At 43.5% G+C, this 16480-nt stretch overlaps 1 protein-coding gene across 2 annotated transcripts; it reads right to left on the bottom strand.

Annotated features, from left to right (window-relative positions):
• Positions 1-2435: 2435 nt before the first annotated feature.
• LOC105056074 (PI-PLC X domain-containing protein At5g67130) lies at positions 2436-15501 on the bottom strand. Of its 2 annotated transcripts, none has more exons than XM_073248127.1 (10): positions 14929-15501; positions 13757-13922; positions 13521-13675; positions 13291-13413; positions 11486-11623; positions 11279-11377; positions 10658-10961; positions 5151-5374; positions 4628-4714; positions 2436-2685 (listed from the first exon to the last, which is right to left on the bottom strand). In XM_073248127.1, exons 2-10 carry the CDS (start codon positions 13782-13784, stop codon positions 2650-2652), a joined length of 1194 nt encoding a protein of 397 aa, XP_073104228.1. In that variant the 5' UTR covers positions 13785-13922; positions 14929-15501; the 3' UTR covers positions 2436-2649. The 2 variants fall into 2 exon arrangements, with proteins under 2 accessions (XP_073104228.1, XP_010936443.1); XM_010938141.4 differs by having other exon boundaries at positions 14935-15501.
• Positions 15502-16480: the final 979 nt, after the last annotated feature.

Below are 16480 nucleotides of genomic sequence, written 5' to 3'. Positions count from 1 at the left end.
GAGCAAGTCTACTATAAAAGGAATTATGAAATATCCTATCTTTTCAGACCTAGCTTTAACACAGCCATTTGTTTCTTCTAGTTTCCATGATTAATTGACCTAAACATCCACCTTCATCAAATTTTGGATGGCTGGGATATTTCAGAGAGGGCAGCTAACCAAAAAAAAAAAAAGAAAAATATTCTAATATATTAACAATATAAGCTTTGAAGTTCTAGAATATTTAAGAAATTTTGACATAGCCTCTCTTTTTGGAACAACCCTTTTTTTTTTTCTATTCCCATGATCAAACATGAAATCGGATACTATCTTTTCACCAGACTCCAAGGTTTGGATGATTAGGGCTGCTTGCCTAAAAAAGCGTACAGCCGTATCACATGATAAGAGGCAACAGGCACATGGATTGGACTAGCCGGCTAGTTCAAGGCCCAGCAGGCCGGGTCTACATGGAGAGATTGTCCCAGCCATGCAGTTGGGAGAGATTGTCCCAGCATGGCTCAAAGGATTTCGTCTGGTCTACGTAATCTGTACTACTGGCTTGCGGCTCAGAAGTTTTATACACGAAAGAAAGCTTAAATAAGTGCATGTTATTGCCAGACAGTCTTGGATGTAGTCAATGTTCATTCATGAAAAATTATGACCCATTTTTCTCAAAAGGTTATAAGCCATTCCTTTAGCCTTAGGTTGCATTCCGTAGCTGGCAATCTATCCAGAATGTCGGCAATTTAAAATGGGCCAACTGGATTACTGTATTTGGTATACTTTTTGGTTGGCAATTTAGATTGCCTCCCAAGAAGCAATCCAGATAGTCTTAGAGAGAGATGACTATCCAGATAATCATTTGTTTGGTATTGTTAGAAAAAAAATTTTAGACAAGATTATCTCTAAGAAAAAATTACACAAAACCCACCCCTCTCCTAGCAGCTCTCCCCCTCCTCTTCTTCTCTAAACTTTCCCATGCTCTCGCCGCCCTCGACTTCCTCCCCTCCGCCCATGCCCTCATCATCTCCGACCATAGTTCCTACTTCTATGCCGGCAATGACCTCTCCTCCCTCGCCTCCATCACCACCACCCCCTCCTCCAACGACCCAGCCACCATCTTGAGTTCCAAAAAACCGACAACTATGAGCATGGCAACACCTGTAGCCTCACCCATGAAATCTTTGAGAGCTAGCTCCACCCAACATTCTATCAGACCAACCTGCAAGATGGCACTACCTGTCGCCACCGTGTCTTTGTGCACCCCCCAACACTGCTTCACTTCCTCCCCTAGAGCCTCCAATCGCTGCCATAGGTCGCCTCAAAGTTGTACACTGAGCACCGGCCTGGCCATCCAAGAATATGATCACCTCATCGAGATCGACTCCGATATGGACCTCGATGTCACTAACATTGGAGTCGCCGTCGATACCACTAGTGGGGGCGGAGGCCATGAACAAGGTCCTAGCAGGGATGAGAAAGTTACAACTGAGCAAAACGAGGTCAATGTCATTTTCTTCGGGGGTTGGGATGGGGAATGATAGTGGGTTTGGTTCGCCGAGGGGTGTTGGGGTGTTCAGGATGGGTTTTGTTAGTTTACTAGCGGCATTGACAATGGTAAGCGGTGGAGGGCATAGGTGGGGGAAGGAGACGGTGGGAGAGTTCGGGAGGAAAATGCGGGGTAAATTGTTCGAGAGTTTGGAGGAGTCAGTGGAGGGGTATTCGGATGCCACCGATCTAGCTCTCATGGGGCTACAGGCCTCGACATTTAAGGCCAAGACGATAGGGCTCATCTCGAGGATTTTCTCCTCTCATCAGGCATATTTTAAAATTTTTGATTTAAATTTAGAAAATAAAACCAAACTCTTTCTCAGTAATTCAAAATTTCATAAGATTTTATTGAGGTATTTTGAGAATTTAATTTCACATTACCGATAATCTGATTGTCATACCAAATATGTCAATTAAGATTCCTAATAATTTTACTGCAACATTACCGGCATATACCAAACATAGTAATTAACATTATTGACAATTTAATGATGGCAATCTATCTTGAAGACAATCCACATTATCTTTCAAGATTGCCTGACGATACACCAAATGCAATCTTATTGTTAACCGATAGTACCATTGACATCCATCCTGTCTACTCAGGTCAAGCAAGAAATAAGCACAGCTCCAAGCTCTAAGAGAGATGCCAGACTAGCTTTTTATTGTAGCCAGAGCACAACTAGTGTAAATATGTAACTTGATAGGCCAATATATATCCACTTGTCCTTGTTTTCATGCACAACAACAGGATGTCTGTATTACGTACCACATATGATCATCCACATCTAAAAGAAGAAGATGATATATTGTCACAACATTAAAATGCATGGATGGTTCTTACTTTAAAAACCTTGTGTATTCTTGCAAGCAAGTCTGCCATCCTTTCAGTTGAGCTGTGAGCATAGACCCAACCATCATATACACTTCATGATTGATAGATGACACTCACAATCCCAACTGGTCATTTTTGTGAAATAATGAGAAGAGTGATGGAAGAGAAACAAAAAATGTTTTGCATGTGTATCATTTTATGCTACAACAATTTGTTATGAAGGGGTTGTTGTTGCAAGCCATGCTCCCTCCTTTCATGTTAAGGAGTAGTTACCACCATTGCCATCATGGAGGAGTGCACGCTCCGGAGGTCGATCCAGGCTGCTAAAGCAAAAGGAGGAAAGAGATTTGTTAAAAAAAGGTCAGTCTATATTGCTTGATGTAAAATCCGAAAATGATTCTTCAGTTCTACCCATATTATCCAAATTGCATTAGCTTCTGTCAGATCTTTAAAGCAACAGATACGTGCCATTTTAGACATGGAGAAGAGAAATCTGCATTGCTTTTTGTTTTTTGAAATGGAGAAAAAATCTGCATTGCTTCAGTGTTTCATCGCTTCCCTTCCAGTTGGAAAATACTAATAGTCCAAAGTCAGGAAACCGAAATATTTTCCATGAATGAGGTTAACTATGAGCCTAACCTTTAATTTTTTTTTTTTTTTTTTTAAATCCAGGTGTTTTTTCCACCAGTAAACTTTTGTCATGCAGGATGGGTTGGGCATGTAAGGTCAAGAATTTGTGAAGACCTAAAATAAAATAGTAAAGGTGGAAGTTGTGAAGAAAGATGTGAACTACAGCGGTGGAATTCAGCCCTTTCCTCAAGTTTATTGCTAAAACATGGATATAGGGTTGTCAGTTATGGCTGACATATTGGTCAATTGTGACTCCACACAATTTCATTTCCTTATACATGAAGCACCCTTGAGTTATGATCTAATTGTTAACTAAACATTGGATCTTAAAAGCTTAAGCTATTAGGGAAAGGGTCAACAATGTATATGAAACCTTAATACCCCTCTCACGTGCAGCCTGACCACATACATGAAGGCATGAACAAGTCAAGAATAACTTAATATAAGAACAAGTCAAGGAACGACTCCACAAGGAACCAGTGGAGAGAATGAAAGACTCAAGAAAATAAATAGACGAAATAAGCTTGAATAGGGATTTGAACCCATGATCTTTGGCTCTAATACCATGTTAACCAACCACTGGAACCCAAAAGCTTAGGCTTTTGGCTTGAATTGTTAACACCGTACTGGAGGTTAAGCTCCAATACCATGAACTTAGCTGTCCATTTGGCTCGATCTTCCCCTTGTTCTCATGTCACCCTTTTTCAGATTTTGTTTTGCAGCTTCTCTAGAGCGAGGGTATGTTGAAGAGTGGGATAGCCCCACTCAGATAGGCAAGGGAGTTTAGATAGCCTTAAAACACATATGGGCCCATCCTCCTATCAGGTTAAGCTTTTGGGTGGATTGCTAACACCGACAACCACACTCTTGTAGGAAACTGATGTTCGATATCCATGCTTCCATCTGGAACATAAAAGCTACTAAAGGTGTTCAAGCACTTTGCAAGTATAAAAGACACAAGAAGAGACAATGATCTGATTACCAAGAACTATCAGAAGACACAAAGTTTTACAATATCCAGTTGTTTCCATCACCTGGGCTTGTTCATTTTATTGGATCATTTCCCTATGTAGCCTCAATAGAACCAGCAACAGATGAGACAAAAGAAGGACTATTTGCAGGGTGGAAAGAGGCTGAAAGGGAAGCAATTGATATAAATATACGGAAGTCTCTCTCTCTCTCTCACACACACACACTAGAGATGGCATTATCAAAGCCAGGGCTTCTTTTCTATATAGTTACATATTATTTTGCCATCATCATGTAACATGTCGGGAAAACAATGACGACCACATGCCTCTAAGAAAGAAGAGTAGAGAGAGAGAGAGAGAGAGAGAGAGAGAGCTAAATGAATAAAGCAATGCAAATATGTTTATATGAAGTTTTGTGTGAAGAGATACAGAAGCTATTGTTCCTACATCAATCTTGTTGAACAAAGATGAAATCCATGTTTCCAGTCATAGCATCTACTAGATTACTAGTGAGACAAAGCTGAGCAGTAACTTAACCAGTAGCAATAAATAGGATGAATCCTTCATTCTGTTAGATTTTATTATCGAAGATCTTATCTTCTTTCGAATCTACGTATCGAGGTTAGGAGTTCAAAACTCAGAACAGAACAGGTGATCTTACCGCACAAGCATGGACATCGTCACATCCACACAGCAACCTCCCATTAAGCATGTCTGTTGCTTGAAATGCTCCTCCTCCTTCGCTTCTCTGAAATCAGTGCAATTTAAATCCTCAGGATTCTTTGTAATCTCCTCTGAATATAATCAAATTCCCATGACATTACTAGAAGTACTCAATATGAATAAGACAGTGAAGTAAAGGGAATCAAAACCAAAGCTTGAGAGAATTTTCTGATTTAAACTTCTGAATAAACCTATCAAAATCTTGTTCCTTTATGATTGATAAAGAGAACATTCAAATGTTATGTTCCACACAATTACTGAAACAAAGGATAAAACTTGGACAGCAGTATTTTATACAAATCTTGCCATTTTTATGTGAATAATATTGCAAACACTGCAGCAACCCACACATCTAACTTGCAAGCACGCCTTTAATGAAACTTGATTTGCAGGGTCATGGCTTCATGAACTCTCAGTAGTCCTACAATTAAACAGTAGCATGAATGCATTCATGTATGTACCTTGTAGTAATCAACAGCCACAAAGTTGGCCCATCTGTTGGCAGCTGCATTATAGCATGTATTGAGCATGCCTATGAGGTCTGCTGAATTCTGTACACATGCTGTTAACTTCACTGGTATAGACGGAAAATAGTTAACCAGAACGAGTGACTTGCTCATGTCATTAAGCGGAGCAGATTCTGCACGATTAAAGCAGTTCCCAGCTTTCATTCCACCATCACCGTCTACATAATCATATTATAAAATTTAGTTGAGGTACCTCCAAATGAGTGTTGCAAAACACTAGAAATGGTATAATTCAAAAGAATTAGGAGTAATAACATTAGCAACATTGCACTCAAAAGTATCTGAAACTTCAGAAAACAATTGACAGGCTCCTGTTATCATCAAGGTTTTACAAATTTTAACATAATCTAAAAAGCAGACTTATTTGTCATAAGGGTTCAAGAGTAGTTACATGCAGGAATAAGAAAAGGTTTGGATGTGTTGGGGAATACCGACCGACCCTGCTCATGCCGACTTATAATCGGGCATACCGACCGACCGACCGATCGCCGGGTGCCGTTACCGACCGATCGACGGCCGTCTGCCGACCGAGGATATGTCGGTCGGGCAGACCTTTTCCGCCCTCCTGACCGACTGCACCAGGGGGTCCGATGCCCAACTCCCGCGACGTGCCCGACTGACCGTCGGAGGGGTCCGAATCTCCACCCGACGCCCCTCAGCTGGCTACCGACCTAAGGTCAGTCGACTCCTCCAATCGCCATACTACTGCCAAAGACTATCAGTCCTGACAACAGCATGTGGCACTGCCGCCTAGGGGCATTATCCCACCTAAGGCGTGGGTCAACCCTAGCGATTTGACAGCCCCACGGCGATGTGACACCTTCACGGCGACTCTGACAGTCTACAGTGAATTGACAATTCTTCAATTGTCCGCGCCATTAATGACAGCGCCATACCACGCTCCACTATATATATCGGGGAAGGCAACAGTGCTAGAGATCTCTTCGAAACTCTTGGGCCTGCCGCCTCTCTCTCCCTCTTTCCCTCTCTCATTAAGCTCCTTGTTTTCTTTTCACTGTTGCCTAGTCTCCTCTCTGACTTGACCGTCAGAGGGTCCCCACCGGAGCCGCCTCCGGTCAGTGCGGACTTCTTTTGCAGGCGTTCGTTCCCGGCGACCAGGCGACGAGGGGATTGGCCGCAACAGATTGGCGCACCAGGAAGGGGGTAGCGTAACGGTACCTTATCCCCACGAAATTCGAGATGACAAAGACGAGAGCTCAGCGATCGAGGGTCACTGGATCGGCGAGGCGCTCTTCCCGTCGGGAAGAGGCCTCTTCTCCACCCTCCGCGGCGGAACCCAGCTCTCCACACCCCGCGGTGATCACGGAGGCGCAAATCGCAGCGATCGTGCGGCAGAGGACCGTGCTGACGGACGCGGTCAAAAGCCTCCAGCAACAGCCGGTCCAGCTACCGCCATCACCGGCCGGACAGCCGGTGGCACGTCCGATGCCCTCCAGGAGCAGCCGCCGGCGCCCGCGTCGATCTCCGTCGCCTCTGCAGGAGCGCCTACCACAGCGCTCCCACCAAGAGGAGGGGCGGCCGCGGCGCGACGCCCACCGGTCCCGACGGCATTCTCCCTCCCAGCTAGAACGAGCAAGGAAGGAGAAACGCCCACGAACGCCGTCCGCCTCTCTCTCGAACTCTTCCGGAGACTCCACTCCTGGGGTCTCCCAGCACCGACGGACGGACGACTACGAACGCATATTCGAGAAAATCGACCGTCGACTCGCACAGCTGCAGGTGGACGGGCAGAAGTCTTTAAACGACGTCAACTTCCAGACCGCCCAACCTCTCTCCCGACTCATCCTCGACGAACCGATCCCCGATCGGTTCAAGATGCCGCATGGGGAGCCTTACGACGGCTCCACCGACCCAATCGACCACCTGGAGAGCTATAAAGTCCTCATGACGATTCAAGGGGCAACCGACGCTCTCTTTTGCATCGGCTTCTCCGCCACGCTCCGCAAAGCTGCCAGGGCCTGGTACTCCGGTCTTCGATCGGGAAGTATCCACTCCTTCGGGCAGCTCGAGCATTCTTTCGTGGCTCACTTCAACACCAGCCGGAAGCCGCCGCGAACGTCGGACAGCCTTTTCTCCCTCAAACAGGGAGAAAACGAGACGCTCCGATACTTCGTGATGCGGTTCAACGCGGCCACGCTTGAGGTCCGGGACCTCAACGAAGACATGACTATCTCGGCCATGAAACGGAGGCTGAGGGCGTCCCGGTTCACCTACTCCCTGGACAAAACCCTCCCCCGAACATACGCCGAACTGCTGGAGCGCGCGCACAAGTACATGCGCGCGGACGAAGGAGCTTCCGACCGGCGCCTGACTTAAGGCACGGGCCGAAAAGAAAAATGGAAGAAAGGTCGGGCCCATGCTGAACCCAGCAGGCCCTCCACCGATAGACGGATCTTGCCCCGACGACGGAGTCCGAGACCGACGCATCGCAGGTATGACTCCTACACCCCTCTCCCCGCTCCTCGTGCGCAGATCCTGATAGAGATCGAAGGAGCGGAGAATCTACGACGGCCTCGGCCTCTGAAGGCAAAAGGCCCCGACCAACATGGCTCGATCGTCGATCGCCGAATCAACGGCTCGATCACCGATCGCCGAACCGACGGCCTCGGCCTCTGAAGGCAAAAGGCCCTGACCAACACGGTCGATCGTCGATCGCCGAATCAACGGCTCGATCATCGATCGCCAAACCGACGGCCTCGGTCTCTGAAGGCAAAAGGCTCCGACCAACACGGTCGATCGTCGATCGCCGAATCAACGGCTCGATCACCGATCGCCGAATCGACGGCCTCGGCCTCTGAAGGCAAAAGGCCCCGACCAACACGGCCAATCGTCGATCGCCGAATCAACGGCTCGATCATCGATCGCCGAACCGACAGCCTCGGCCTCTGAAGGCAAAAGGCCCCGACCAACACGGTCGATCGTCGATCACCGAATCAATGGCTCGATCATCGATCGCCGAACCGACGGCCTCCGCCTCTGAAGGCAAAAGGGCTTCGACCAATGCGGCTGGCTAACTTGCCAACTTAGCTTCGACCAAAGAAAGGCAAAATGCCTGCGCGACCACCCTCGCGACTTACCGACCGAGCTACGGCCGATCGAAGGATATTCGGCTTGCCACCGTCTATCACACGACACAACTACTGTCGCATTCATGACTCACCGATCGAGCTACGGCCGGCCGGAAGATATTCGGCTTACCACCGTATATCATGTGGCGCAGTGTAAATACCCGACACAAGGGTATCGGGATTCGACTTATCATCGCTCCCCCGACTAAACGCGCCGGACGACATCTGACTGAACGCGTCGGAAGAGACCCGACTGCCAAGTCTTATCCGGCGGTCGGTCGGCTTTCGACTCAACGAACACGCCCGACTCACTACCGGGCGAAGGATGCCCGACTCACAACCGGACGAAGGACGCCCGACTTAGGCCCTCGACCATCGAAAGGCCGATCCAAAGTCGGGACTTGTTCTACCTTCGTGGCGGCACGAATTACCGAACATCCTAACTGATCTATATGGGTTAGCAACTCACGTGTTCAAATGCATTCCACAACACATGGAAAAAGGAAAGACATGCAGAAGAAAAAAGTTCAAGTCCAAAAAACTTTGACTTTGATTTCATTGAAGATCAGAATAAGCTTATAAAGTTGGGCCAAAGCCCGAGTACAAGCCGGAGCAAAAGGAAAAATAAAAACAGAAAACCGACTAGTCCTCGGAGTCGGCCTCCTCCACTGGATAACGGCGAGGGATGGTCGGCGAACTCGCTCTGGCTTTAGCAGTCGGGGCCGCCTGATCTTCGGTAGCTCGCTCTGCGTCTTCTTCGGCTTCCGCCCCGGTGGTGAGGCCTTCCGATGCTGGGTCGGCCGTCTCCTCCGCAGCTGGGGCCTCCGACTCTGGCAGAACAATGCTGCTGAGATCAAGCTCCAGGTACAGGCTTCGAACGGCTTTCCGAGCGTCCTGGTACCCGACCCGGTACGAGAGGAAGCCGCTCTCCAAAAGCTCTTCTCGATACTCTTTCGAGTCACGGAATCTCCAACGGACCCGTCCCAATGGCCGCACGCCATGTGGCGCAGAGGCCGTGACGTTTCGTATCCCCGAAGGGACGGCGGGAACGACGGTTTCCCTTCCCGATGGGACGAGACGTCTGGCGCCGACGGGACGAGACGTCTGGCGCCGACGGGACGAGACGTCTGACACCAACAGGACGTCTGACGCCGACAGGACGTCCGACACCGACATGACACCAGGCGCCGACGAAACGTCTGACACCGACTGGACATCTGACGCCAGCGAATTGCCCGGCATTCATGAGACGCCTGACATCATATCAACCCACGGTACGGTCGAAACTTGATACACAGAGGATCCACTCCTTTTCGCCCGGCGCTACTGCCCAAACGAAGACATCGGCCAGCATGCCGTCCGACTCAGGAGTGGAGGGGGGCAACTGTTGGGGAATACCGACGGACCCCGCTCATGCCGACTTATAATCGGGCATACCGACCGACCGACCGATCGCCGAGTGCCGTTACCGACCGATCGACGGCCGTCTGCCGACCGAGGATATGTCGGTCGGGCAGACCTTTTCCGCCCTCCTGACCGACTGCACCAGGGGGTCCGATGCCCGACTCCCGCGACGTGCCCGACTGACTGTCGGAGGGGTCCGAATCTCCACCCAACGCTCCTCAGCTGGCCACCGACCTAAGGTCGGTCGACTCCTCCAATCGCCGTACTACTGCCAGAGACTGTCAGTCCTGACAACAGCATGCGGCACTGCCGCCTAGGGGCATTATCCCACCTAAGGCGTGGGTCAACCCTAGTGATTTGACAGCCCCACGGCGATGTGACACCTTCACGGTGACTCTGATAGTCTACAGTAAATTGACAATTCTTCAATTGTCCGCGCCATTAATGACGGCGTCATACCACGCTCCACTATATATATCGGGGAAGGCAATAGTGCTAGAGGTCTCTTCGAAACTCTTGGGCCTGCCGCCTCTCTCTCCCTCTTTCCCTCTCTCGTTGAGCTCCTTGTTTTCTTTTCACTATTGCCTAGTCTCCTCTCTGACTTGACCGTCGGAGGGTCCCCGCCGGAGCCGCCTCCGGTCAGTGCGGACTTCTTTTGCAGGCGCTCGTTCTCGGCGACCAGACGACGAGGGGATTGGCCGCAACAGGATGCATTTCCTGTGACAATGTAAGATTCAGTTGGCAATTCTGTAACTTCACAGAAATCCACCTTTATATATCTCTTAAATTTTCCTCCCCCTTTATATTCCTACATAAAGGTCATGTTAACATTCCTAAAATTATTATGTAGGTATGAATCATAATTTGGTACGGCAAGTTATTCTGCATCACTGATACCACTACTATTCAAGCAATGCTTTTTATTTAAAATAAAGACTTGTATCTTACATTGGTTTTCAACCATGAAGTTCCACTGGTAGGCTATCCCTTCTGATTCTTGTTTGGATTCGACAGAAGTGAAGACAATGAGACGTTGGTTGCTTGCTACCATGTTGCTAACCAAAGGCCAGTCCTGGCCAATCTGGGGCATTCTTGAAACTGGAAACCAATACTTCAACAAACCCGAATCATTGAAGACTTTTGTTAATCCATTTGGAGCTTTAACATAATCTTCTAAGATTAGAGTGACAATCTCAGATGGATTTGCTGACAAAAAGGCTTCAATCTCCTTCATCGTATCTATTGCTGGTTCCTACAACTATAAATTGCTTAGTCACATTATACATGTATAAATATGATATAAGCATACGTCAATTTAATAAGCTAATGAGCCATGCTACGAAATTAGAGAAGAAGTGTGGAATCAAAATTGAACAAGTGAAAACAGTCCAAGTTCTCCCATCTCTTGAGGTTAATAGAAGACTAAATTATCCAGGAATACCTTAACTAAAATCCCTTTATGATTCAAACTGAACATGATTTTCCATGCATAGATTTAGTATCAGTGAATTAAAAATCTATAAGCTTCCTGGTAGTTCATGAAAAAGACTGATGCACAAGTATACTCACAAATGCGGTAAAATCGTTGCACTTTCCTCCATTTGAATGGCACAACCATACATCATCATCAAAGTCATATGTGTCCAACATTAAGGCTCGAACACCATTCTGCAAATTAAAGAGATTAAACTTCAGTAAGTTAAGAAAGCATAAGCTACTAATCAAAATAAAACTAAATGATAAGCTTTTGGATACACTTTTAAGGATGAGTTCTACATTTAACTGTTGAGTCACAGAGTCCTCTTGGTTATCAAATGTAACACGTGGAACTCCAGTGTGAGATGGTTCCCCTTCGATTGCATAAGAGTTGTGTGTAGTGAGATAAGCATACTTATTGAAAGGCAACGAATTGTTCTGCATAAAATAAAGAACCAAAAATTGAATTTTTTTCTTTGTTAGCATACAGAAGAGTTTCACAAAGTTATAGAAAATTTTTAATTAGCAAGAAACAAAGATGACATATTTTGCATGATATGTTGTAATGAAGGATCCCAAATATTTGATGACAAAGATATGTAATATGATATTACTGCTATGGCAAATGGAAAGACAAGAATCTAGTTAATTTACTCGGGATGGAATCATGCTGTAGTATGCCTAAAGTGTCGCAAAATGGTACACTGGATGCAAAGTTGCAATATAGTAATTTAAACAACATATTAAGTGGATGACAACTATATAATCAAAATCCACATTTTGATTGACGTAAGCCAAATGGATGTTTCACCATTCTGATCAAAATGGCAAATAATATTGCGAGATAGAAAAATGAAGCACTGCAAATACATTGAGTCATTATGTAAGGCATTGGTGCATAAAATCATGAAGCAAATATTGCAGACTGCAAAATAATAGGTGATTTTCTTAAAGTGAAATTAGTCTAATATTTCTTTGCCCTTACATTAACAAAAAAATGCAGAAACAGGATTCCAATGTTCTATGCAATAACCACCAGGCTTGTCAAAATAGATGGTAGTGTCCATTAGAGACAATCCAAGATTTTGAAATGAGGTGTCATAGGTTGGCATGTGGTGCTTAACTGGCCTGGGCCTTTGTTGCTCAGAAAATAGAATATGTTGTGACGGTGGCTGCACAGCAGAGGTTGATTTTGTCATACGAATGTTAAAGTAGTCAAGTTTTAGCAAGCTTAAATCAATTTAAAAAATAACAATTTTTTTTTAAAAAAATTGTACCTAATACAAAATGTCGGCCTCAGATTAAAGACTTCAATAACAAGACGGATTTGTTCCGTCTTCCCAAGTCCTTAGAATGAGCAAGGAAACATAAATCACAGAATCTTACAATTAAATCTATGGATGCGCATACAGAACTAGAGTTAATAGGAGGCTTTTAACCCACCTGAGTGGATGTGTTTTGCAACAAAATGGTCTAGTCTATCCAAATAGTAAAGTTTAGGATTTTCCTTGCAGACAGAGAATTGAGGCACCTAGAAGAAAGGCATTTTGATATTGCCAACTAAATGTTTGAACAGAGCCGAATTAATTGATGTATCATGAGAATTTTCCGAACAAAGTTGATGTACAGTGAGAAAATTGTTGAATCTCTTGGCTAAGCATAACAAAATTTTTTTATGCTCACATCTTGCTACCTTTCCCAGATTATTCTGCATAGCAAACATGCAGGGGACAAGTATTTATCAGCATCCATGCTACTGATAGCAAACTGATATTATAAAGGTCTTGGTCATTGAATTTTTATTCTATTCTTGCAAAATAAAAAACAAAGTTTGAACTGATTCAGGACGACTTCTCTAAATTCATAATGCCAAAAGGAAATCGATCTACTGAAATTGTCAATATAAACTGATAAAGTAAATTTTTCATACTTAACCTTTTTTCCTAATATAAGAAGACTTTATCTAATTCAAATCCCATTTATTATGCAAGAGATAAATCTTATATGAGGGAAAAAGAGAAGAAAGAGGCAACTCCATTTCAGAAAAAGAATCAAGCTAGAAAGGAATAATGCAAATTAAGTTCGCAGAAATCGAAGAAAACTACCACTAGCTTAAATTGGTCGGAGATCGTCGACCGAACACATCTCGAACCCAAGAACCCAAGTGGACAGGAGAAGCAATACAACCCAGATTCGCAATCACCATCCGACGAGCACTCATCAAGAAGCTACAAAATGGCATTTCTTCATATTATATAATGTGGGCATTAACTTCAGTTCTAATGATACGGTACTAGAATTGAACTAGATTAAAAATATAAGAACAAGAAGTTACCCTGCAATTTCCATTGGAACAAGCAGTTGAAACACTTAAAAAAGCCAAACAGACCACTACAAGCAAAATTTTCAGAGGGTCCATTTGGCAAAAATGGGACTGTCTCATGGCTTTCAGAAGAAAGATGAAGGGAAGACAGAGAAACAGAGGTAGCCCTTAAAAAGAAAACAAGTCAACGCAGAAAATGTTTGGTAATGTGAAAAGAGAAAGATAGGACGGAGTCTTCTGCAACGTACCTGAGAAGCTAAAGCCCATCGTTTTCATGGATCATTACAAGGCAATTAACGTGGCGTGCCATTACGTTACTACTGATCACCGTGTCATGGCTTTAATACCAGGTCTAGATAATATTTTACGAGCAAGTCCCTCCAAACACTTTTTGTTGCCATATGAGGCACCAACCTGTAACAGAGCATGGACAAGATAGTATGCCAAGATTATCTTTTGTCCGGTGAAAGAAATTTCTTTTTGTTTTCTGTTTTTCTTTTCTTTTGGAGTGAAAAAAAATCATGACATAGTTTTGTGATTTCCAATCACGCCTATATTTATTTATGAAAAAATGATGTCTCCAAGCACCAAGTTACATGTGAAGAACGGAGAGGGCACGTTACAGGTGATACGTGACAGGTGGCCTCATCATGCATGCATAGAAGAAGAGAAAAAAATACAGTTATCTTGCAAGAAAAACCGGTTCTTCTTCTCATAAATTCATATGAAAAGGACGAGAACGATAGCAAAAATCATGATGCGTGACAAGTTTAAATATCATGGATATGGCGAACAAAATTAGGAGCCGACTCAGTCTAGCGGATTCCGGATGACCAAAACGGCGGTGGCATATAAGCAAAAGAGCGGGGAGATAAAACAGCAGGGATGAAAATGGTACGGATATTATCTGTCCACATTCATTTTCATATCCAAATCAAAATTCAGACAAAAATTTAAGAATTCGACTAATATTCATATTTATATTTAAATAAATTAAAAAAAATAAATATAAATATAGATAGACAATCATCCGATTTATATCCAAATATCCAAATCTATATGCAATCTTGTATAATTTTATGTAGTATTTATTAATTTTTAAAATATATATATACAATCAGATAAATATGTAATTAATTTAATTTATTATATATTTAATAATATTTTTGATTTTATAATCATAAAATTTAATTATCTAAATTATATCCGTAAATATATCTATACTTTCAGTATCCAAATTGTATCCTTATCCATTTAAAATAAATATGGATATGAATTTTTCTATCCGAATAATATCTATATTTATATTTATATTTATTAAATAAAATAAATATGGATATGAATATATTAATATCCGATCCGATTTCAGCTCAAAAAAAAAATAAAATAAAATAAAAAGGAACGAGTCCGAAAGTCATACGCAAACCTAATGTGGGTTGATGGAGGTCCGAGCAATATTTTCTCGGCAAACCGTCGAACAGTTGGTGGGCGTTGAGCCTACGAAACATCGAGGCCTCCTTTTGCGCGTCCCAGAGGCCGTTCCAATGGGATCGATGTGGTGAAGGCGGCGGCGGCTACCGTGTCCATTCACCGGTTGGTTCACCGGTCTTACGTGGCATCCGTCGATGGGGCCTCGACTCCCGAGTACGATCAGCCAACTGCCACATTGAACTAATTGCGTTATTGGAATGACGTAATTAGTTCAAACTTCTCCTCCTATGGTAAAAACCCTTAATTGGTATTTATAATTCTAAACAGATTGGACGTCTGGGCTGAAAATTGGAGTTGAGGAATTCTTTGTGCACCGCGGGCCGTGCAGAAATATGCGCATCGCCTGGTTGATTTACGCACAAAAATAAGATATGAAATATAAAAAAAATTTATCGATCCATATAAAAATCAATCATCGTGAGCGATGCGCACGATTGACCATCGTGGATGGCACACAAAGAATTTCATATTATTTGGTTCGAAGCTTGAATCTTATATTTATGAGCTGTGAGCCTGTTTTGCTGAAATATGATCTGTATAAGATTAAGAAGCAATCCTTATTTATCATAAAAAAAAAAAAGCTTGGATTTTAGATTGGCTGAACTAATTGCGGGATCTAAAATCTCATAATTAGTTCAACTCTTTCTTTTATTTTTTTCTCAAAAAAATCTTATAATTAAATTATATATAGATTAGAGATCAAAATCTAAATTTAAGATATATTTAGTTGAGAGGAGTTGAGCTCTGAAATTAAAATGGGAATAAGTGTTTGATTGAAGGAGTCTCATTCCTCTTTCAATTTTGAAGGAGAATAAGAATGCTTCAATGTCCCAAAATTTAATCTCAATCTCTCCTGACATTCAAATGTCATTTTAATTTCAATTTCAATTTCAAATACGAACAAAATGTATAAGAGAATATATCTATTTTCATTCTCAATCCAATTATTTCGATTATGATTTTGGTCACAAACTGAATATATCTTTAGAATTTTCAGATTATTTAAACTAATTATGAGGATCCAAAGTCCCTTAATTTATTCAAGCTAATTCTCCTCGTTTCTTTATAAGCACCATCACCAATATTGATAATTATAAACAGATTAGAAGCCTTTGGATAATTTAAAAAAATCCATCGATGGACTTGTAAATAATGAGAAATGCCTATAAATAGTTCAAATGTATGTATTATGGTCATTTCAAAAGTATTTTTTTTCATTCTTGAAGCAAAATCAACTTTAACTTGCCCCACGATCAGCTGGGAGTCGGAGAAGACTCTGAGGCTATCGATCCCAAGCTCCTTCACTACTCTCAAGCCAGCGAGGAGCGCTTCGTACTCGACTTGATTATTGGAGGCTTTAAAGTCAAACCGGAGGGCATACTCGGTAACCACTCCCTTTGAGTTGGTGAGTAGGAACCCGGCCCCGCTCCCTCGAGCGTTGGAAGCTCCGTCGATGTGCAACACCCAGGTAGACCTGGGGT

This window comes from Elaeis guineensis, chromosome 13, assembly GCF_000442705.2.
Source record: "Elaeis guineensis isolate ETL-2024a chromosome 13, EG11, whole genome shotgun sequence".
Taxonomy (NCBI): domain Eukaryota; kingdom Viridiplantae; phylum Streptophyta; class Magnoliopsida; order Arecales; family Arecaceae; genus Elaeis; species Elaeis guineensis.
The sequence above is the reverse complement of the archived record's forward strand: the minus strand, read 5'-3'. Positions and strand labels throughout refer to the sequence as shown.